Below are 23,125 nucleotides of genomic sequence, written 5' to 3'. Positions count from 1 at the left end.
AGGTTTCAGAATTTCACAACTTTCAAAGAGAAAGCAGTCTATTCAAGTGATGTTTTGTAAAATAAAACACATTTAATGCTGCCCTGGTGAATCTGCTGCAGCTCTGTAGCCTCTTCTGATGTGCAGAAAGGTAGAGGAGCATGTCCATTAAAGCATTTAAACACAAATTGTGGAAACGAATAGCATTGCTCAAACGTAAAATCTTGTATTGAAAGGAGAATTATGAGTTAGGGTTCGGGGGTGAAGGTCTGTGACCTCGACCTGACGAGCATTTCTCTACAACCTTTCTTCTTCAGAAAGCAGGATCGGAACCTTTAACCCAGTGATCTTAAAGTCAGACTGAGTTACTGCCAGCACATTGTCACCTCACTCTTTGTCTATGAATTTGCTCACTTTTGGAATGTTGGTTAAGAATGCATTCTATGACCATAGGGAGCAAACGCCATTTATTTATTTATTTATTCGTTGGGTTAAACTTCAGATGTCACATCCAAACTTTATTGGGCATTATCACTAAAGCATGCGTATCAAAGCCTAAATAGATGTTTGTAATTAGGATCTTCTGAATGTGATTTTTGGTGTGCATAAAAACACTTCCAGAGAGAAGCACAAGGCAAGGAGAATGAAAACAATGACTTGTGTCAGAGAACCTCTGGTGCAGATGGAAAGCAGAATTGGCGTGGACAAACCAGACGAAGCAGGGAGAGGGGGGGGAAAAACAGCAGAGAGAAAAGGGCGGGAAGTTTGGTGACAACTCCTTTTGGAGAGAAAGCCAGTGTGTCTGTCTCCCTCTGACCCCTCCCCTCCACCAGAGAGGTATAGAAGGTGCAGCAGCATCTGAACCTGCACAAGTGTGCTGCCCAAGCTCAGCTCAGAGAAGTTATCCAGCCTCTTCCAGAAACCATCCAAGCAAGAAACTCGTTACCTGTCGCTGCTAACTCACGTGACCTGAGAGCTTCATCAAACCCTTGAGACACCAGCGCTGGTCCATTCATCCTAAGATTCACCATCACCGAGCGCCGCAGTCATGACGAGGGTGCAGCAGCGCTCGCCTGGCTTTCTGGTCCTCTTCCTGGTGGTCCTCATCGCTGGGATAGTTCTGTCTGGTCCCTCAACGCCACGCAGGAGCAGAGGTAGGACATGCCGATCTGATCATATCTGAATATGATAAACCAGAGACCTGTTTCGAGTATGTCCTGCATCATTCCCAAAATCATCTGAGTTAGATTTCGGTTTGCCTGTGACAGATAAGCCAGATAGAAAATGAATGAATGGATCTCTGACTAAAAGGCTTGGTCATCCTCTTTTGGTGCATGTCCTCTCACAGTGCAATTCTGATGGCCTTTAGATTCATAATATTAAATGTGATTAAGCACTTTCATTATGAGGCAAAGATTCTGTTGTCCAAAAGAATATCATTTACCATTTCATTGGTATAAACATATAAACATACATTGCATTCCCCGTTGAACCTGACTAATGTAGGAATCAATTTCATCAACACTATAAGTGCATCGGATTTGGTCCTGCCATTTCCCAATGAGCCTAAAGAAGTCGATTTCTCACCTGTCAGACTCATCTCAATAGCATTTCTCTTTTACACGAGTCACGTTTCAAAGAGAGAACAGCTGCTCTGTCACGAGTATTAGTCCTTCCTCAGGTTAGAGAGTTCATCTTGCAAAACAAGCTCACGAGATGAAGTTCCTGCAAGTACAGGAGGTGTTGATTTTCTGGTGCGGCTATTAAAACACGTGTTAGACTTTAATCAAAGTACCCGCAAACACCGCAGGAAAGCACTCACATATTGTGCCTAACCAGAAGGACCACACAACGTCTTCAGCAGCTCCAGCAGCACAGAGGGGAGATGATATTTAATAGAAGACAAATATTACATCCATTTTGCCTCCCTTTTGGGAGTATGCAAAAAGAATCTGAGCTACAGCTCCTTGCAGGAGTTTATTTCTCTTTCTTTCCAGCGGGAAAGAAGAAAAAAGCCATAACAGTCTCAGATTAGACAATTGAGTCACTGATTGGCAATTTTGGTAAACAAAACATTTTCTCGTCTCACATTGCACAAACGAACTCCAGCCCTCTTTTATTCCACCGCATACAGTCGTGCTGTATTTGTATGTTCAAGCCCCTTTGAAGACTTTGGGGGTTGTAAAAATGATGTGAGGTGAGCAGCCAGCAGCCCGGCCTCACTTGGTTCAGGCTTGCTGGCAGAGGTTGGCTTGGAGACAAGTCATGGTGTGCAGCTTTACGCTTGTTTTTCTATTTCTTCTCTGTGGGAAAAGGGCCTTTAAGTGTTTCTTGGCTCAAACATCTGATTTGAGAGTCAAACACATTATGCAGTGAAGTGTTTGGTTTCAAAAGCAACAATTTCAAGATATCCACGGCTTATTTTAAGATCAGTCAAAAAATATGTTGGTTCAATCTTTCCGAGTGCTCCTTTGAGATAGATATTGAGCACCGATGTCAGATTTGTTTGGTAGTGCCTTCAACAAACGCTGGGCCACTGACCAGATGGAGGGCGACTCATGTTACAAAAGTTGTTGCCAACTTTTGAAGCAACGCATGCCTTCAACATCTGTTGCTATTTTTAGCCAAGTCTTCACTTCTAATTGTGCAAACATGATCAAAACGTGACCAAATGAACAAAAAAAGAAACGCAACGATGCACAAATGCAAGTTTCTAAGTGTAGGTTTTGAATAATTGCATTTTTTGAAATGTGTTTTTACCTGACCATCACAATTTTTTTTCCCGGGTAATTAGCTTCCACAAGCTTGATACTCATAAAGGGTACAATGATTGAAATTGTGCATTTTGAGTTAAATATCAAAGTGCCAGGAGAATTTGATTTTATTTTGTGGAAAAAAAAATCACACCTGTGGAAAAATAATGTAAATTGAGAGCTCCACTTGCCTTTTTTTTTTTTTTTTTTTTAAATACACAACAAGAAAACCCATGCCTAGAAACTCAAGCACACTCACTGAAATCACTCGTTACTGCATCAAGCCCTGCCTATTAAATAAACATATTTCACGCACACGCTACAATACGTACAGTACACCTGAACCTTGATTTTATGCAGAATTTGGGGTCCATAATTTGGGAATCTGTTTATTTGAAAAAAATGTATTTAACGAAAGCTACATCCCAATGTTTTGGGGATCAACAAGGGTTTTGTGTTATTTTCCAAATGTTTTAAGGCTAGTGCCTTACAAAATGTATTTAAAAGAAATTGTGATCCATGACCAAACCGCGTGAGACAGGAAGTCACGTAGAATCAAAATATCAAGATTTAGGTGTAGCTCCTATATACAGTACATTATCCTTTGAAAATCTTACTTCCAAATTCCAAGGAGCCTAAATACCACATGACAAAATCAAAACAAACAAAAATGGTATCCTAGAAAATAAAATATGACATCATCCTGTTCGCTATTACAACAAAACATTATTTACGACTGACCCAAATTTAGATGATAAATGTCTTGGAGAGAGCTCTGAGTGAGCCAGAACAAAACCGCAGATCAAGCAGGGATAAATAATGGCGATGGAAATATGAAGACAGTAGAGGGGAGGGGTTACCCGATAAACTTGGAGTCCCGAGGTGTCAAAATGATGGAAAGATGGCCACTTCCACATACAGAATAAGAAGGATACAATGGAGCAGCACCGCAATGGGGAAGGGAAAGCAGCTGTGGCTTTGTTAAAAATATACCCAAAGCCATTTTTAGTGTGAAAGCAGCACGGACGGCGCCAAGGAAAATTTGCAGAGTGCAATCCCTGGCATGACTATCTCCCGCTGGAGGAGGGATTGTTCCACAGAAGATTCCCACTGATTTATAGCCGATATTCCCTCAGCCCCGTTTAAACTAATGTAGGTCACTGGAGCTGTCATTGGTTTGTCGCTATCTAAATTATTTTCAACTGTCTGTGCCACTGCTGGCACAAGACACGGCAAGTTTTTTTACACTCCATCGCCCTAAATGGAGTAGGCCATGAAACATCTGTTTCAGCTCTTCTATCTACCTCCCATCTTTTGAGAACTTGACATCACCTCTTTTGTGTGTGGCAAAGGAGGGGGGGGGGGGGTCCACTCACTCACTTTAATTGATTTAAACGATCACGCATGTGAGGGGGATATAGTTTGTTGGGCGGTATACCACACGGGTATAAAGTTTATACACCCTCATTTAGTTGGGAGGATGAGAGCAGATCTGTTGTGTGACCCGCAAAAACGACGATTCAGATTAAACAAAGACACATTTTATTTGAGAACAAAACAGTCTTTGCTCTCAAAATGAGTGGGGAAGACTTTATACTGCGAGCATTTTAAGCAATACAAATTCACAGGCCAATCAGTGTTCTAAAATAGTTGGTCAACAACATATCCGACCAAGAGTTCGATCGAGTCAACAAGTCAAGCCAGCAAAACCAAACCAAGTACGAAACGGTAGAGAAATTCAAGTAGAAACTCTTGTCAATACTAAAGTATTTAATCTTTCTACCTCTACGACTCCCATTGTCCATCAAAACTCTAACAACGCCCCACAATGTGCTTTTGGTATCAGAAGCACTTCAGAAAATGAACGGATGGACAGGATCACGGAATTTTCTAGTCAAAGCTGACATGACTGTGTGTTTTCGTCACCATTATTTTGCGACTCCCTTTCCCGGGGGATCATACATCACCGAGTGATAACGTTCTCTTCTGAGCCAGGCTTCAGTTTGAGGGTGTTGCTGCTTTCCGACACAACAGCATGACCTCCTCTGCTTACTCACCAAAACATAAGATGGAGAGGACAATTATTAAATGTTTATCAGATTTTGGCCGTTTATTTATTGGATAGTGTCATGTGTTGATTGGTGACTTCATTGCCCTTTGAATGTTTGCACATGCAGTTGGTGGGAATTAAGTGGATTAACTTTTGCTGCCAGACTCATAATATTTTAACAAAAGTATTGTAAAACACAAACCATGTTTGTTTTTGTTAGAATAAGTGCACTAAATGATCATCTGGGATAGTCTGCAGATAATAATTGCGTGAGTTGATGAGGCCAAAAAGAAATGTAGGTCAGCAGCAGACACTTTTGTTCTTAATAAGCACGCAAGCTAGAAAAAAAAGTGAAATTACAAGGAATAAGTCTGAATGTTGAAAGAAAAAATGTTTTAATGTTATATATATATATATATATATATATATATATATATATATATAACATTAAAACATTTTTTTCTTCTAAATGTTCAAAAACTAAGACACTAAGACAAATATAATTTTGATAAACTGGCCTCCTATTTTGCCAGTCTACTGTGTAGAATAAAGCTAACGGGATTTGTTGACATTTTGCCGTGTGATACTGTTTAGTCTGAAAGAATGGCAAGTAATATTGTGTGGAAAGCAGTCAAATTATATCTCAAATCAATTTGGGCTACAGCCATTTGCAAGAGTGCCTGTAAATTGCAACAACGTGAGTACTGCCGCTGAGTGATAGATTGGTGATCAGGCCTGTGGTTTAGTCATCATTTAGATTTAATCACCATACTTGGGAAATATTGATAAGACTAAACAGTTTTCAAGTGTGGAAAGGATACGTGTCTGAGCCAGTCTTTGCTTGTATTGATTTTAGCGACACACTGCCAGATGTTTCCTGATGTTTCCTACTCGCTGGGCCAATCTCACTTGTGCTTTTGTGGGGAGAAGCAAAAATAAATGCTTTTGATTGAGGTTTTCATCGGGAACACATAGCTGGAAAAGCTAAGAGGGTATTTTTCAAGTCCAGGGCTTCCCCCCTTTGCAAGTGTATCCGCTGGGGTCTGGCAGCTGCTAGTGTCATTCGGCATGCAAAGTTCCACTATTTCATTTAGTGCTGAGATTGAAGCCAAAGACATGTACTTTGGGAAAATTATTGTTGATCGTCTTAACTACAAAGGATTAGGACTAAAGCTCACAACTCATCTGTCACTCCAAAACTCTTTTTAAAACCATAAAAATCCACTAATTGATCTATTGTCGATGTTGATCCAAAGAAGATGAGGGGAAAAGCCAACCAACAATTCCATAAAAGAAAACTTCATTTGAACAACTTGCCAGTCATTCTTTTAGCACGTCTGATCATTTCCAACACAAGTATGCCCAGTATTCTGATTTATTGTTCTACATGTTTATGTGGAAAGTGAAAGTCACCATCAATCACCGTTATGGAACAGATTCACTCATCCAAGCAACATGACTTCCAATTATTAATGTCTATAATAAATTTGCTTATTTCTGACTCAAAATCGAACCAAGTGTGAACATGAGTCACACAAGAAAATGATTTGAGTGTACTAGATTCTCAATGTTAGTTTTAACCTTATTTTTACCCATATAATTAAGGTTGTTACGTTGGTTCAAGGTGGTCTGGAGAAATGTGGGAGGCACAGAGAAGAAAATTAAATATTTACAATAACGACTATTTTTTTCTATCCCATTTAGTATCAAACATCTAATAAATCTGGTACAAATTTGAGAGCAATCAGACAAATCTCTTGGATGAGATCATTTTTTAAGGACCCCCTGGCAATGGAGAAAATGACAGAATGGCTGCTTAAGATCAAAATAATACCCACCATGTGTTTTTCGAGGCAATACGAATACAACTTTTTTGTGGGTCCACTCATATTTGACATGCCTACTAAATTTTATGTTGCAAAAGTGAAAATGGGTGGAATTTTCAAACAATGAAATACATAATAATAATAATAATAATAATAATAATAATAATAAATACCAGGGCAAACATGGTTTCATAGCCTATGAAATTTCTCAAAATATAAACAATGACATAATGACAAAGAAAGCATTTTCTCCAGTAATACTCACATCCTTCCCTGTCCCGCCAGTCCGCCGCCAGAACATGAAGGTCCGCATCAACGCCACAGGTGACACCATAGTGATGAAGTTTGTACGTCCCAACACCGACACCAAGCTGGAGGGTTACATCCTGGGCTACGGCAGCAGCATGTTCTCCAAACAGTTCATTCAACTACCAGAGAACGGGAAGCCTTACGAGACCGAGTTTGGTGAGGGTGGCCAATGACGAGCACAAATATATTTCATAAGAAGACACACGTCTTTTGAAACTAAGATGTGAATGTTGTGTCTTCAGACGCCGAGCCTAAGTATCTTATCGCCGTGCAGCCTATCCCAACCAACGATGTCAAAAAGCACTGCACAGGTATGAAATTATAAACATGAAAGCTGTTAAAAATGGCATGCAGATACTGTAACCATTCTTCTGCAGGGAAAGTGGAAATGGAGAAGCCACTCCACCTGGTTATTGGGTCAGTAACGCCCACCTCAGTTTTACTCTCCTGGGGGACCCTACTGAAGACCCCCTACGAAGGGAATATCATGAACGACTGTCTCGAGGATGGGTATGCTTCCACGTTTGTAGACATAAAATTGGATAACTGCCGACAAAATGTCATCAAACAGCATATCCTCTTTGGTCCAGACACTACACAGTGCGTTACCGAGAGAGGAACAGGAAGTGGAACTACCAGACCTGCCCGACAAGCGACACGGTCATTGACAAGCTCAAGCCCAATGCCGTTTATGAGTTTGGTGTCCAGCCCAGCTCGAAGGACAAGATTGGATCGTGGAGCAAGCCTGTTATCCACAACATCAGCTCTGGGGTCGTTCAAGGTAAACTTGAAAACAACACAACACTTTTATCACCTTCAGTTCCTCCTTCAAGTTATTTATCGACTGTATAAAATTTTGTTTCTAGAGAAAGTCATCAGGAAAATCTTCAAACGTCCCATCAGCCCTGTGGTACGTACTTTTATTGTCATTATCATTATTTTAATAGACTACGCATTCTAACAATGTCGACATAACTCCATCATTTATTACATGAGGATTTATTGTATAGATGAAAGAGTTGTTGAAGCTAATGAGAACCAACAGCTCGGCTCAGAATAAGCATATTCAAGAACGGGGCGTGCGCCCGGAAGAATTAATACACCCTGGAAAGCATGTTGTACATTTTTTGTATGTGTATGCTATTCTCAGGGTTGTTTGCCTCGTTAAGTTCCCTTCCAGATGCCGAATGGAAACGGCATGAGTACAGCCAGGGCGTGACAAGCCAAGTCCATCTGTAGTGTGCTAGCGTCTTTATTTATTCCAATTTAGAGCCAATCACGTCAACGGGAGAGTCTAAAAGCAACCGAATGTTTCCAGTTGTTGTCAATTTATTTGTTATTAATCATTGCGACTATATTGTTCACCAAATCTCACCTTTTGTTTTTGGCCCACTAGAAACCCCTAGCACAAGGTCCTCACTTCCCCTTTACTCCTCGTCATGGTAAGTTGATCAGAGATGAAATTTCTTGCTAAACGGATTGTAGTTAACACTGGAAAAGAAAATGCATTATGTTTTGTTGCGAACCTTGAGTCGAAGCACTGGAAATATCCTTGTTTTATATGCTTTGATTTATTGCAGATTACAGGTACCAGAAATCTGTTTAGTTTTTGCAAGACTGAGCCAAATTTCAGTAAAATAGAAATAAAAAAGTAAAAAAATGTGAATCACTCAAGCCAATGAACTGCCGTGATACTATGCCACGATAGAAAAGCTACTTCCAATCCACTCTAATTACGATGTGATATATGATTAACTCCAATTACAATACAATATAATTCATTCCAATCACAGATTAATGTAATTTGTTACTTAGCAAACAGTATGACTTCATGTATTCACAAAGTAAGTAATTAATACTCCCAAAACATATGATTTGGTGAAAGCCTTAATGATACTTGGCTCCGGGCAACATTAATATGATTTGAAAGGAAACAGAGAATGAAATAAATCTGGGTAAAACACTTGACACACACAAGTAATACCGTAAAATAGATGTGTTAGTTATGCAGGATAGAACATACATATGTTAGACATCATAATTGCAGCTCACATTTCTGTATATCCACTTTTTCCGGTTTGGATTATCCGATCTTGAAAGTATAACTACACGTATTAGTTGTTTTCTTTTAACTACTCCTGAATAAATATTGCACAAAGAATTAGTAAACACAACCTCCACTCAACCCAGACCACCTCACACTAAGTTTATTTCCAGAACTCCATCATGTTTTAAAGTGCCTGGAAAACTTTCATATTGTCTAAGAAAGATCTAAGGACGTACAACGCTTTTGGCTTGAGACTTTATCAATAATAAAAAAGAAAGCATTACTGTGAACTGGTCAACCCTGATAATCCTTGGGGAGAACTGTCAACCATTGACCAAATGCTTTACCTTTCCATTTGTTGGCTTTTTTTCAGGACTGGGACAACATTTGCACTGACTTTGAATGTAACCATTTTTCTTTTATTCTTTGTTAGTTCTTCATAATAGGACACAGGGCAGACTACCTCTCTCCCGCCACGTAACCCCAAAGACAACTCTTGGTAATTTCTTTTCCGAGTATGAACTCAGGAATTCTGTAATGGTCAGAAAAACATACTACTAAGCAACTTTGCCTTTCTATCAACTAAGGATTGATGCAACATTTATTCAACATTTTGTTCACATGATCTAATGTGTACTATATTTGTCAGCTCCCACCACAACTACTAAACAGGAACCTCTGTCTACCACTGGATCCCCAGCACCCGTGACTACCAAACAGCCAATTGGTAAATAGAGATTCATGTTTGTTAAGAACTTTAAAAAGTGGACCTATTCTAATTGAGAGGAAGACAGTGTTGACCATGAAATGTTCGTTGCATACTTGGCCCACACTAAATGTGTGATGTCAGATTTTCAACAGGGTTAAAGAAGGTAGGATTTGCACCACGCAGCTCGTGCAGCTATTTTTAATAATGGAATTTAGGGCCTTGCTTTGTTCCGAATATATTTTTTCTCAGTTACCGGTGTGTTTGGCTGACGCAATTAAAATCAGACTTTTGACGAGCAAATTAATTTGGTGCTTGATTTAAGCAATAGTGTCTTTTATTATTCTAGTCTTGGAATTCATTGTATCGGCTTTGCCTGTGTTGTTTTTGGAGTTCCTCTGATCCCCTTTCACTAGCAGTCGAACCATTCTCATTGCTTATAACGCAAGCAATCAGTCAATACCTAATAAAACCTTCCATGCTAATGTTTTAGTGAGACCGCATTTGAATTCATACCATACAAATCCTGGCTAAGGAAACTGGATATTTCTTAAGCTGAATGAGTCACTGACACTTGAGCCAGGTAAAAGATAATGTGTAATGTAAAACTAAGCCAAGCATCACAATCTAAGTTCCCAAGTCTTTGCCTGCACTTCTGCTGTTTTCCTGCGGCCAGTCAGTCATGACTTTTGTTTGTCGTTTTTATCAGACAGTATCTTACAGGTAATATTTTCTCTTTCTTACACGCCACCCAGGAGGAGGCCTACCGCAATCTGTCATTCCTCTTTTCCACGAGGTCCCCTCAGTTCCTAATTTCTCACTTCCACTTCAGATTTCACCTCCAGCAGTTTCTGCACCAGTCCCTAAGCAAAATAGCGGACAATCCCCAAATCATGCCCCACATCTATTAAATCTTCATCAACTGCCAACACAATCCAAGCCCAGACCCCAACAACCCCAAATAGGTTCTCAACCAAAACCCCAGTCTGATCAGTTAAGATTCAAGCCTGTAGTTCAACACGAGCCATATACGGATCTCAAGCTGCATGCCACAACACATAACCCAAGTCCAACACATTATCAAACATCACAACCCACACCCCAAGTAAAACCTCAGCCAGAAACCAGATCAACACCCAAGATGCAGACAAAATTGAAAACCCAGACAGATCCACAACCCCTATCACAGCCTCAAAGACATGATCAAACATCACAACCTATACCCCAAGCAAAGCCTCAGTCAGAAACCAAATCAACACCCAAGATGCAGACAAAATTGAAAACCCAGACAGATCCACAACCCCGATCACAGCCTCAAAGACATGATCAAACATCACAACCTATACCCCAAGCAAAACCTCAGTCAGAAACCAGATCAACACCCAAGATGAAGACAAAATTGAAAACCCAGACAGATCCACAACCCCTGTCACAGCCTCAAACACATGACCAAACATCACAACCGACACCCCAAGCAAAACCTCAGTCAGAAACCAAATCAACACCCAAGATGCAGACAAAATTGAAAACCCAGACAGATCCACAACCCCGATCACAGCCTCAAAGACATGATCAAACATCACAACCTATACCCCAAGTAAAACCTCAGCCAGAAACCAGATCAACACCCAAGATGCAGAAAAAATTGAAAACCCAGACGGATCCACAACCCCTGTCACAGCCTCAAGCACATGATCAAACATCACAACCTATACCCCAAGCAAAACCTCAGTCAGAAACCAAATCAAAACCCAAGATGCAGACAAAATTGAAAACCCAGACAGATCCACAACCCCGATCACAGCCTCAAAGACATGATCAAACATCACAACTTAAACCCCAAGCAAAACCTCAGTCAGAAACCAGATCAACACCCAAGATGCAGACAAAATTGAAAACTCAGACAGATCCACAACCCCGATCACAGCCTCAAAGACATGATCAAACACAACCTATACCCCAAGCAAAACCTCAGTCAGAAACCAGATCAACACCCAAGATGCAGACAAAATTGAAAACTCAGACAGATCCAAAATCCCGATCACAGCCTCAAAGACACGATCGAACATCACAACCTATACCCCAAGCAAAATCTCAGCCAGAAACGAGATCAACACCCAAGATGCAGACAAAATTGAAAACCCAGACAGATCCACAACCCCGATCACAGCCTCAAAGACATGATCAAACATCACAACCTATACCCCAAGCAAAACCTCAACCAGAAACAAGATCAACACCCAAGATGCAGACAAAATTGAAAACTCAGACAGATCCACAACCCCTATCACCGCGTCAAACCACAAGTCAGCCTAAACCACCAAATCATCCAGTCACACAGCTCATACAACCAACACAGTTAATAAGCAGGCCTGGATTTGAGGCACATCCAAAACTGCCTCAACCAACAAAGCAACATCAACCTCAAAGACAACAAGTTCACACAATTCCTTACATCCTGCCTAAACAACCAGCTCAATCTTCAACTGAGCCACAAATCAAAACAATTAAAACACAATCTGAATCAAAAGTCCATTTTGAGACAACATCCCAACCTCTACAGAAAACCCCTCGAGCGCCTTGGCCAAGCACTAAGGAACAGTTTAAAGTGCCTAAACAACCAGCCCAATCTGCAACTGAGCCACAAATCAAAACGATTCAAACACAATCTGAATCAGAGACAACCTTCCGACCCTTCATTCTACATAAAACCTCTCAAGAGCCTTGGCCAACCACTAAGAAACAGTTTAAAGTTCAATCAACATCCAAACCAAGGACTAGTTCTTCAACCTCCACGACACACCCTCTACTGAAGAGAACATCCCAGCCAGAAGCACACTCACAAACAAAAACACAACCAAGTCAGCCAGCCAAGTCTCAAAAGCAACCAACCAAACACAGTGACCAACCACAACCTTTAGACAGAACCCAGTCACAGCCTCAGTCTCCTCTTTGGTCAGACCCTCTACCCCAAAGCAAACCTGCTTCCCAAGCCCCACCAACTACACAAAATCAGCCCCACTATGAATCCCAAACCAAGGTAAATCCTGCACCAGAGTCCAAAGCAGAACCACAGCCTGGAATTGAGATTCAGCCTCGAGTCACGGGTCACTCTGGCCCTATTGAGGTCCCACCCTTGCAGGCAGTTCCCACTGGTAAAACCTACTTTCCACACACATGTTAAGATGTCAAAATTACAACAAATGCCCTTTAGAATATACTACATGAGTTTTTTCCCATGCAGCTCCTAGTCCACCGGAGAAGGGAAAGCCTCTGCCAATCCCAGCCCCGGCTGCAGAGAAGTCTGATAGTAACAATCTTGGTAAACACCACAACAAGTTGGTTGCATTACCATCACCGCTTTTCGTCCAAACTGTATGACACCCAGTTGCAACTCAAACCACTGGATGATATCACTGCTTCCCCATCTCCATTTCCATCCTCACACCCACGTCATTGTCCCTGTCACCATGTGTGCTGTCAATCGCGGCCCAGCAGACCCTCCTAACCGCCACCCACTCACAAACAACGCCGTGTGCCATTCATGTCTCTGTCATTTCATTCCTTGGTCTCTCGTCAACATTCCTTTCACCATTTGTTCCATTTAGCTTGGCGAGCTCGCAAGTGGACAATCACTAACCTCCCCAAATGCCTCTTCTATCTAGGTACCATCATCCGGAGAGTCGAGGCCCATCGCTCCCCCACTAGCTCCTCAGCTATTCCGTCTGGAAGAAACACAACATTTTCACGCGTCCGGGTTCCTCCTCACTTCCCTCGCAATGGTGTCAGACCATTGTCCACCTCCTCCCACAGCTCCAGGACCTCTGGGGGTAATGGAGAACTTACTTCCTCTACTTACTTCCTACTTCTTTATGTTTACAGATGACAGCAGATGGCTCCTGGTTTAGCACCAAATGAAATGCATACATTGAAAAACTTCCGTCTTGCGCTCTTAGGGCTTCCTGGGCAATCCCGAAACTCTGTGCTCAACCACATGTGCGCTCTCATGTGGTGTACTTCACACCTCTGCTGCATTTGTGGCTTGAGCCTTGGTGTCGTTAATATGATTTACAGTCCCTCCATGCTGGGCCATGTGGGATGTCTGGCTAGAGCGCTGGCAAGAACACGCAACAATTAAACCTAGCACGCCAAACTAAGCAGAGTGCAGGCGGTTTCGCCAGTCCCTTTTTCCTCTGTTTGTATCATCCTTTCCTAAACATACCCACAGCCACCTCAAAAGACTTACAGAATGGAGAACGAGGAAGGCCAAATTCGAAGATTAATGTCAATAAAGTCACACCAGCTCCAATTTTAAATCCAGCTCATCTGTAAAAACTAGGTCAAAGAAACATCTTCAGCTTTGTTTTTCCCTGACTGGACACTGCCAAATCCAGTGACACCAAACATTTGATAACCGTCCTTCTTCTCCCTCCAACAGCGCATCATAGGACCAATGCTCTCCCTAAACCTGGAGCATGGCCCAAAGAGAAACCTGGTAAACATTGACAAGAAAAATGATCTTTCAGCGTTTCACGCGCACTAACCCATGAGGCATTGCTGCAGTGTGTCCCAATCTGTGCACATCATAATAATCAATCATAATCATCATCATGATCATCATCATCCGCTTTTTGTCACAGTCCACTAATGCTTCAACCTGCTTGTCAGAACTTCTGTGGCTATTTTATTTGTATAATATGCCTTGTCAGTTCAGTTCTATCTGTTTCAGCTAAAGATGGGCTTAAATCAAAAATTAATTGAAGATAAGTAACTTTTATCGATCATCTATTAAGTTCAAATCGGCAACACAGTGGAATTGTTCTCAGTACATCCTTGAGAACTCCTTGGTTCGAATCTCGGCTGTAAAGTCCGGTTCCCTCCAATATTTCAAAAACATGCATGATTTTCTTTATGGTTTGAATAGACTCAAAATTGTCCATCAGTAGATTTTGACTTCAACCAGCCCAAGGTATATTCGGCCTACAGCCCAAAGTCAGCTGGGATTGGCTCCAGCTCACCTGCAACCCTAATGAGAAGATAAAAAAATGATAGTAAATGAAAGCATTATCAGGACAGTTACGAGGTGCCTAAACAGGTTCTCGTAAAATTCGAAACTACGGGAATTTCATGTTTCTTTAATGTTCCTGATGATCGACAAAAGGCATTTCTTCAAACGCCCATTCTTAGTTGAGCATAATAATAGCTCATCAAAGATGAGCACATTTCAGCACCTCCCCGCCAAACTTTTCTAAGGCTCATCACATTGTTTCACTTTTGCCAGCTCTGTCTCTGCTAATTAAAGTCAGTCAGTCGTAGGAGGAGAAAGCAAACCACGTCTGGACCGCACATATTAACGCTGACGCTGTGCTCACTTCTCATTTCCTTCAGTCACAGCTGTCATGTGTTGTCTCGGTAAATGTGGATAATTTCAGATATCTTTGAAGACATCCCAGGAAGGGTATTGTAACCATTACTTTGAATTAACCAGTGTAAAATACTCAACAACAAAACCTACTGTGAATCAATTATTTTAAGTGGAGTAGTTCCAGGATAATAATTGAACATTTTTCCAACCATAACAAAGTCATAGAAATAGAAAACGGACTTCTAAAGGAATGTAAACGAACATTTGGAGCAATACTACATTGTCCTAAAGGTTAGACACGTCTCCTCAATTTAGAAGTTTTATTTTGACTTTTAAATGTTTTTTTTAATTTGGAAAAAAAATCCGCGATGTAGTGAAGCAGCGATAAACGAAACGCCAAGTACACCAAATGACAGCAGTTGTATAATAGCGGCTGTACAAAAAACAGCAATGATGCAACACATGTTCGGTTAAAAACACATGCTATACATCACATTTATCCTTCATCCACGTGAGCATGACATCATCTTTTTTGTGATAGCCCATCTCACATAATTACAAAAATAGATTACCTTGAGTATTTCGCTTGATACATATCAGTGCATGTTTGCCATTAGATGTCTACCATATGGCGGTTCATCTTAAGGCTAATTCAGTGAGAATCATCAGTGGTTTGTTCTGCCGATTACTTCTGGGAGTTGAAACGGCTTAGGTCATCGATTGCAGGGAAGGAAACAATCCCAAAAATAAATGTCTTGAACCTGCTTTAGATCATTGAGTATGAAGTATTAAATAATCAATGACTTATCTTTGTGATAAGGGAATGAAAAATGACCAAAGGAGAGCAATGTAGATTGTAGCTGAGCAACTCCAGTTAAGGAAATCTCTTACAGGCTAGAGCTGGACACCCTTAGTGTTTCCTCTTAAATGATTTAGTGCCATGTGGTTTAATAAATCAGAAATATAAATCGGAATAGAAATGAGTCACTCGTTAAAAACAAAGTAATACTTGACTTGCCTTTTCTCAGATCATTAAAACAATTTGCAGGGCTGATTGACGATTTTATTTGTTGTAGATGTGGCAGCATTTGCCAATCTGCCTGGCTTGTCATACATAAATCTGCTACGATCAGGGATGGGCATTTGATGACATAACATTCATATAATCGATTAATTGTTGCAAAATGAAGTTAAATTCACCCTCTAAATGTTCTAAACTCCTTATTTAATGTCATTGCTGTAACAAAATGATATATCCCAAATGATATATCTGACGTCATGTTTCAACAATATAGGGGCAATTAATTCACACTCAATTAATCGATTATGATGCCCAATCCCCAGCTTTTAATGTTGCTTTTGTGTCTGCATTTATTTTTGTTGACAGCTCTCGACCACCACTACCCTTCTATCCATAAATGTGATCTTATTAATCCACCACTATTTGATTTCCAGTTTTGACTCTCTGACTACTTCAATGCAGCCCACCAGTCGCTTTACGCGAGTTTGTCATTGTAATTCTGTAACAATATGTAATGTTTCCCATTAATCCTTGCAGTTCTGCGCCAAACCATTCCCGTTAACAAGAGACCCAACCTGGTGGGGATGCCTAATGACCATGGTGAGGGCAACAATTACAAACACTACTACCCCCCCCCCCCGAATGAGACTCAGTGAAGGTGTTTTTGTTATTTTACTTCAGAATTGTACGGTTTCAGGAGAAGAGTGACGTCAATGCGATTGTAAGAATAATTTCCTGTCGTTGACTCATCAAACTCACGTCGAGTCATCAAATTTCACTCCACATTTCCTCTAAATAGTCCCACTGCAATATTTGATTCTTGCCTTCTCCTAACCGCAATTGATTTCAGCTGTCAATCTTGAACAAATTAAAAGTGACCACAACATAAAAGATGACCTTTCAATAAAAAACACAAAACATCCAATAAAGCTAAACGAGTGCGCACTATCTGCGTCAACCTAACGCAATATTTTTGTTGTTGTTGTCTCACATTGACGTCAGACGTGTGACAATCGAAGCAGATTTTCATCTTAAAAAAAAAAAAGTTCAACATTTTATTTCCGATGACACAGAACTGCTCTGCAAGAATGACGACCAAAGCAGATGGAACACAACTGTTTGTGAGTCACATGATGAACTGACCTCCCATTCCTCCTCCTCCTGTTTTGCCTCAGATAAACCCATGGACCTCAAACAAGGCGACAAGGAGTCCATCTTGAAACCTTTCCCTCTGGTCACATCCAAGCCTAAACACGAGCGTCGGCAGCAGACAACCACAATTACTCCGTCATTAAACAGTAGGAAACTATATTGTTTTCTTTGGTAATGTATGTATACACAACATATGTACAATTGCAGTCAAAACTGGTTGTTGGCAATCGAAAGTTTTAGAAACTAAATCTCAACGTGCCTAAAGCATTGACCATTCACTTACACAAAAAGAAATCTTAGTATTTGAATATTTATTTTAATATGCAGCTGTAACTTGTTGGAAAAGCTTGAAAATGAATCTAGTACTTACTTGAACTTGAGTGTAAACTCTGGAATTCGTTAGTTTATACAGGTTTATCCATTTATCATAGAGCATTCCATATGGAGCGATTCATCCATGGATGAGGAGGTTGCAATCTGAGAAGGAAACAAGAGAACATGTGTGATTTTGAGTTGTGGTGAACGCTCAAGCAGGTGTTGGGCAGACGGGATGTTGACCTGGGACAGAACTATGAAAAATGCTAACAGAGGCTCCTGCCAGGGACTGTTGGCACATAACACAGACTTGTCTGTTCCTTTCTGCAGACAGCCGCTTTGACGTGAATGAAAATTCCTCCATCTTCAGGCCCCTGCCTGCATCCGATGTGGACATTATGGGCAAGAAGCGCTATGTGGGTAAGACTGCGAAATCTCTTCCGATCTTACACCGTTTGGTCCATGATACATACCAAGCACTGACCAATACCAACCAACCATCCAACTCAGTCCCTGAGGCAGAAATTGTAAAAATAAGATTTATAATTAGTGTAAAAAGAAACCACAGCCGTGGAAAATGGCCAGGTTTATGACCCAAACTGAAATTTCAGACTAGGGAAAGCAATTTATAACCATAATTGCATCATTAATGATATGCTCCGACTGTACACTTCCACAGCTCCTCACGTCGTCTACAAGACTGATAAGAAGCCAGACGAGCCGTGTTCCATCACGTCCTCCCTGAGTTACTTCCCCGACGAGGAGGACGGCAGCGATCAGAACGTGACGGCTGCCCCCCGAATCCCACCCACCAACCTCACCGTGGTCACAGTCGAAGGGTGTCCGTCTTTTGTCATACTCGACTGGCAGAAAACCGATAATGAAACTAAAGGTACTGCAAGACAATGTTGTATATTTTGACATATTTTGTTTTTCTTTTGATTTTCATTTATATATTAGGTGCTTTTTTTTGTCATTGAAATGACTATTATTATTCTCTCTATCAGAATATGAGGTCGTATCAACAGCTAAAGGACCCAATGGAGAAGAAGTGTCCATATTGACGACAACAAACCAGACACACACGGCAGTAGAGAATCTAAAACCAGAAAGCAGGTATACAACCACCCAAAGCTCATTTAGATTTGAAAGACTCTTATAATTAATCAAATGTGCTAATTGGAACTAGATTTGCATTACAAAACAAACATAAATAATGATTTTTTGTACTACTTTGCACTCAATGCATTCAATTAAAGATAATTCTTACCAATCTAATCATGTATTCTAAAACTTTATTTGCTCATTAAATCATGCATTTTAACACAAATTATTATTTCAAATATCAATTTTATCATGTCAGATTTTTAATCCAAACTAAATTATCCTCCGTTTTATCTATTTTACTCTATTAATCTATTTTAAGTAATACACAACAAAATACTTCATAATAAAAAAAATAATAATTCAGTCTTTTGTAGACAGCTCTCACTAGCAGTGACGTGCAGTGATTTATTATTGCACTGACGTCATCCCCCCCCCGCCCCCCGGTAAAATTTGTCCGACACCAAACCGTGTCACAATAAAAAGGTTGAGGAATGCTGCTCTAGAGTAGCTTATTCATTATTTAATTTGAACTATTGTAATTGCAATCTCATATCAGCAGTCTTCACACATAAAAACACTCAATAAAGCACATGGAATCAAAAACTTGTTTTCTATCGTGCATACAACTCCGTTTGAAAAGACATGATCCCAAATCCCGTTGTCCAAAACAAACCTTTTAACTCCGGAGTTGGTCTTCCTTTACTGATAACCTCCTGCTTCGACCAAAAATCAATAGTTGAAAATCGTTTGGCAATCCTCCACTGCAAAACGAAATGTAAAAACGAAAAAAAAAAAAAAAAAAACGAATGTAAAACGAAATAAATGGGCGACTGCTCCAGAGTTGTTCACGGTAAATTTGAACTGGAGATCACTTATTCTACAGGTGGGCGCATGAAGCATCCCGGGATCACTAGCGCCCCCTGCCATAAGGCTGGAGAACCTTTTTTTCATTACCTCCATAAGGTCTCTTTTCAAAGACCTTTGACGACGTTACAGACAGATGACAAAAAGCACTAGATTTTCATATTGGTTCAAAATGATACAAAACTACTGAAATTAAAAGGAAAATGACTATAATAAAAACAATTGAATTTATTTTTTCCCCTTTTCATGATGGCAGGGGAGGCACGGCCTCCCTTGACTCCTCTGACCGGACATCACTGGTCATCTGAGAGTCGTGTTTTGGGGCGACCGCACATGCCAATTTAAAAGAGGCTTACAAGTTTAATTGCTGTGTTTTGCTTCGTTATCAATCCCGTTGTTTTTCTTAACCCTCCCATTCATCCGTCACTATGATGGATTACAGCTGACGTTTTCCAGCAGTTTTATCTTAGGTGAAGTATGTGTTAAAGCTGCCAATTCCGATAAACTGACCCAACATCTTCCTGCCGCACACATTGAATGTACTCAGGCACGAAATGGGACTTTTTTGGGGATAGTTTAGGAGTGGAGAACCAATAAAGAACAGAACTCAATCCGTTTGTACCATTATTTTATTTTTCCTGCATGCAAAAATAACCAAAGAGAAAGAAAACCACTAAGGGTGGAGTCCATGGTGGATTTTTCTCTTTGCATCTGGAGTTTTAAGAGTTCACCAGAAGCATCCCCTGGGCTTTTTTTTGCCAGGATATCTTAAGCTTCAGCAGCACGTGGAATAACCATCAGCTGTTTGAGTACAGCGAGTGAGTCACTGCGTCTCACACGTTGGCTCTGAATCGGCAACAATTTCTGGATGGAGGGTGGAAAAGGGGAATTTCGATGGGGAAAAATGTGCGTAAAGTACGATTGATTGTTTTCTGTGTTGTTTCAGTTACGAATTCAAAGTGACACCCAAGAACGAGCTGGGAACGGGACCTTCCAGTGAACCTGTGTCGTTCAACACAGAGTCAGGTAAATTTCACTCAATTGACATTTTTTCACACCACTGTATACAGTGATCCCTCGCTACTTCGCGTTTCGTTTATCGCGGCTTCACTACATCGCAGATTTTCCTGCAGGCATATTGTGTGAAATTACATGTTAGACGTGACAATGACAATAATAATTTCTCTTCTCCTTACAGCTGACCCACGAGTGAGTGAAAACGTATCGGGTAAATATTATCCTCTCCTAAAATCATGACATTCTGGTATATTTTTCTTCTTTTAAATACATGTTAAATTTGCTTTTTTATCATTTTCGACAGGAAAAGACGCCATCTGGACGCAATTCCCATTTAAGACGGACGGCTACTCGGAATGCAATGGGAAGCAATATATAAAGAGGACGTGGTACCGAAAGTTTGTGGGCATCCAGCTGTGCAACTCCCTGCGATATAAGATCTACCTTAGTGACTCGCTCAATGGTACATACGAATAAAAGTTTTTCCGCAAGTTGTAAATGATTTACAAATGCAGTGTTAAAGATGATCAATTAGCAGTGTGGCAAATATGTTAACTTTTTTGTCCTGCCAATTCTGCCTAAATTCTTGTGAGCCATTCCGGTCCCCCAACCCGTTGTTTAATGGAATCCTAATCTGGAGTACAGATTTACTAATCTTTTTCTTTCTCTTTAGGGAAGTTCTACAATATCGGGGATCAATCAGGTTACGGTGAGGACCACTGCCAGTTTGTGGACTCCTTCCTAGACGGGCGGACTGGGACACAATTGTTTGCTCACCAGTTACCTTCCAGGCCAGGTAGGCTATTTATGACTAGCATACAGATTTAGTTTCACCAAGAACAAAAAGGTGGTGTCCACATTTATTTACACAGTAACATTTTGAGTCCAAATGGTTGTGCGGTGGTGGGTGACGTATTGGGATCGAATCATGGAACAGACATCTGTCAGGAATCAATTGAGTCGATGTAAGCAAACCTCACGTGTACTCTCTGTGCAAGGCCCCAGGATTAAATGAAAAAAAAAATGAGGCCGATAATCATCAGTGCCGAGCCACCCAAAAGTTAACCAGTTACTCCGAATTGCAGAATCATTTTTACAGGAGTTCTAATTTACCATTTTCAATTATCCAGCAAGTTAAATATTTCCAGTGAATGATCCTGTTTGATTTTTTTCTCCCCCCCTTCCACAGGTTACTTCCGGGCGCTGAGACAAGAGCCGGTGAGCTTCGGTGAAATTGGCGGCAAGTCACATGTGACTTACGTGGGCTGGTACGAATGCGGCACGCCCATTCCCGGCAAGTGGTAACACCTCCAGGCAGTCCAGAAGAAAGTCTGGAAAACAAGTACCAAAGGTGTTTAACGTGAAGGGACTTTCCTGTCACCATAAACCAGGGGTGGAGAACCTTTATCCACCCATTTCGATACTAAGGGCCATAGTAAATTCATAAAAAAAAAAACATGGCTGAGCAAATGTCTATCATTATATATTATTAGCATTTGTTGGTTGGATGTTCCGCTGAGGATTTGTTTTTAGAATTATATGGCAGGATGAAATGTTCTTGCAGCCCCTGCCATAGACACTGTAGATTGGTGGTATGGGGGGGGGGGTCTAAGGTTTCTACAAGGTATGAAAGGGTTCAGGAAACAAATCGTTGATGTTGTAAAAGAGTCAAAATGGATGCACGAGTGGTCAAAATGTTAATTATACAGTCATTGTTCTGAAAATTGTTGGGAAGCTGGCTCCCAAAATGTATGATACTATTTATCAAGGGTTCGTTACAAGATTATAGCGCATGTTTGTACATTCCAGAGGACATATACTTGCATGGCTACACACAACACACCCACACACCATTTCTATGCAGAAACAAAGTGCCACTCATATAATGATTGTACATTTGTATGATGTAAAATACAAGCACATATGACACATGCGAGACCGACAGTTTGCTGTTCCTGAGGAATTGCTCGCAGTTGCAGATTGCACAGTATTATACTTTTGTTTATATATGTTTATGTATATGGAGTGATTTTTTTTTTTTGTCTACCAGGGATAGTTTAAGATTGTTGGAAGAAAGAAAAAGTGCAACATGTTTGGAAATCAGCTTCTACGATGTAGTTTTGAATACTAACCTTTTTTCCAATATGGCTGTTCGATAGAAATATATTTGTTGAAACATTTTGCAAACTGTACATAATTTTCAAATTATTTCTTACAAATACTTTTGTGTTGCATCATATCAACTGTTATTGAGCAATAAATCTGGTTTTGATATGAACTGACACTCGTTTCTGACTTATTTCAAAGGATTTGGCATGAGCTGGTCACAACTTTAGTCTTCTGTTAATGCTTTAAGACTTTAAGAAAGGTAAAGGCTAAGAACTTTATGCTAATCAAAGAAAGGGATAATGCTATGAACTTTATCAATCTCCGGGTGCGACCATTTTGCCACTTGCTTTCGAACTAAATAAAGCTCAGGGGGTAAACTGCATCCATATTTAACAATTCACTCATATTTTTCCGTCCATTACGTGGTCAAATCCATCAAAGAAGAGCGTTTTCAGGCTTGGAAGCTACTCCCGTGCGGGTGTTCGATCACGACCGAAAATGTTTT

The 23,125-nt window shown here is 40.5% G+C and overlaps 1 protein-coding gene and 1 long non-coding RNA gene across 4 annotated transcripts; one reads left to right on the top strand and one right to left on the bottom strand.

Annotated features, from left to right (window-relative positions):
* Positions 1-444: 444 nt before the first annotated feature.
* Positions 445-19,472, bottom strand: LOC148393998 (uncharacterized). The gene is made up of 5 exons (XR_015859814.1): positions 19,304-19,472; positions 17,579-17,685; positions 17,200-17,303; positions 1,239-1,704; positions 445-1,158 (listed from the first exon to the last, which is right to left on the bottom strand). It is a non-coding gene; the product is annotated as an uncharacterized LOC148393998 (long non-coding RNA).
* Positions 803-22,789, top strand: abi3bpa (ABI family member 3 binding protein a). Of its 3 annotated transcripts, XM_088382837.1 has the most exons (23): positions 803-1,133; positions 6,894-7,073; positions 7,160-7,228; positions 7,295-7,427; positions 7,508-7,698; positions 7,784-7,827; positions 8,314-8,359; positions 9,398-9,463; positions 9,614-9,691; positions 10,426-12,825; positions 12,915-12,992; positions 13,336-13,500; positions 14,109-14,165; positions 16,594-16,656; positions 17,232-17,354; positions 17,854-17,943; positions 18,203-18,415; positions 18,531-18,639; positions 20,441-20,520; positions 20,693-20,722; positions 20,816-20,974; positions 21,185-21,307; positions 21,701-22,789. In XM_088382837.1, the coding sequence occupies exons 1-23, from the start codon at positions 1,028-1,030 to the stop codon at positions 21,814-21,816; spliced, it is 4,719 nt and encodes a 1,572-aa protein (XP_088238963.1). In that variant the 5' UTR covers positions 803-1,027; the 3' UTR covers positions 21,817-22,789. The 3 variants fall into 3 exon arrangements, with proteins under 3 accessions (XP_088238963.1, XP_088238964.1, XP_088238965.1); XM_088382838.1 differs by lacking the exons at positions 10,426-12,825; positions 12,915-12,992 and having other exon boundaries at positions 814-1,133; XM_088382839.1 differs by lacking the exons at positions 9,398-9,463; positions 9,614-9,691; positions 10,426-12,825; positions 12,915-12,992; positions 13,336-13,500 and having other exon boundaries at positions 814-1,133.
* The last annotated feature ends 336 nt before the right edge of the window (positions 22,790-23,125 follow it).

This window comes from Syngnathus floridae, chromosome 8 (assembly GCF_059516105.1).
Source record: "Syngnathus floridae isolate MCC-2025c chromosome 8, RoL_Sflo_1.0, whole genome shotgun sequence".
Classification (NCBI taxonomy): Eukaryota; Metazoa; Chordata; class Actinopteri; order Syngnathiformes; family Syngnathidae; genus Syngnathus; species Syngnathus floridae.
The sequence above is the reverse complement of the archived record's forward strand: the minus strand, read 5'-3'. Positions and strand labels throughout refer to the sequence as shown.

Excerpts from the sequence above, each read along its gene's own strand:
- abi3bpa (XM_088382837.1), top strand. The coding sequence starts at position 1,028 with ATGACGAGGGTGCAGCAGCGCTCGCCTGGCTTTCTGGTCCTCTTCCTG. Across the intron at positions 8,360-9,397 it reads CCCCTTTACTCCTCGTCATG|TTCTTCATAATAGGACACAG; the intron begins GTAAGTTGATCA and ends ATTCTTTGTTAG. Across the intron at positions 16,657-17,231 it reads GGGGATGCCTAATGACCATG|ATAAACCCATGGACCTCAAA; the intron begins GTGAGGGCAACA and ends GTTTTGCCTCAG.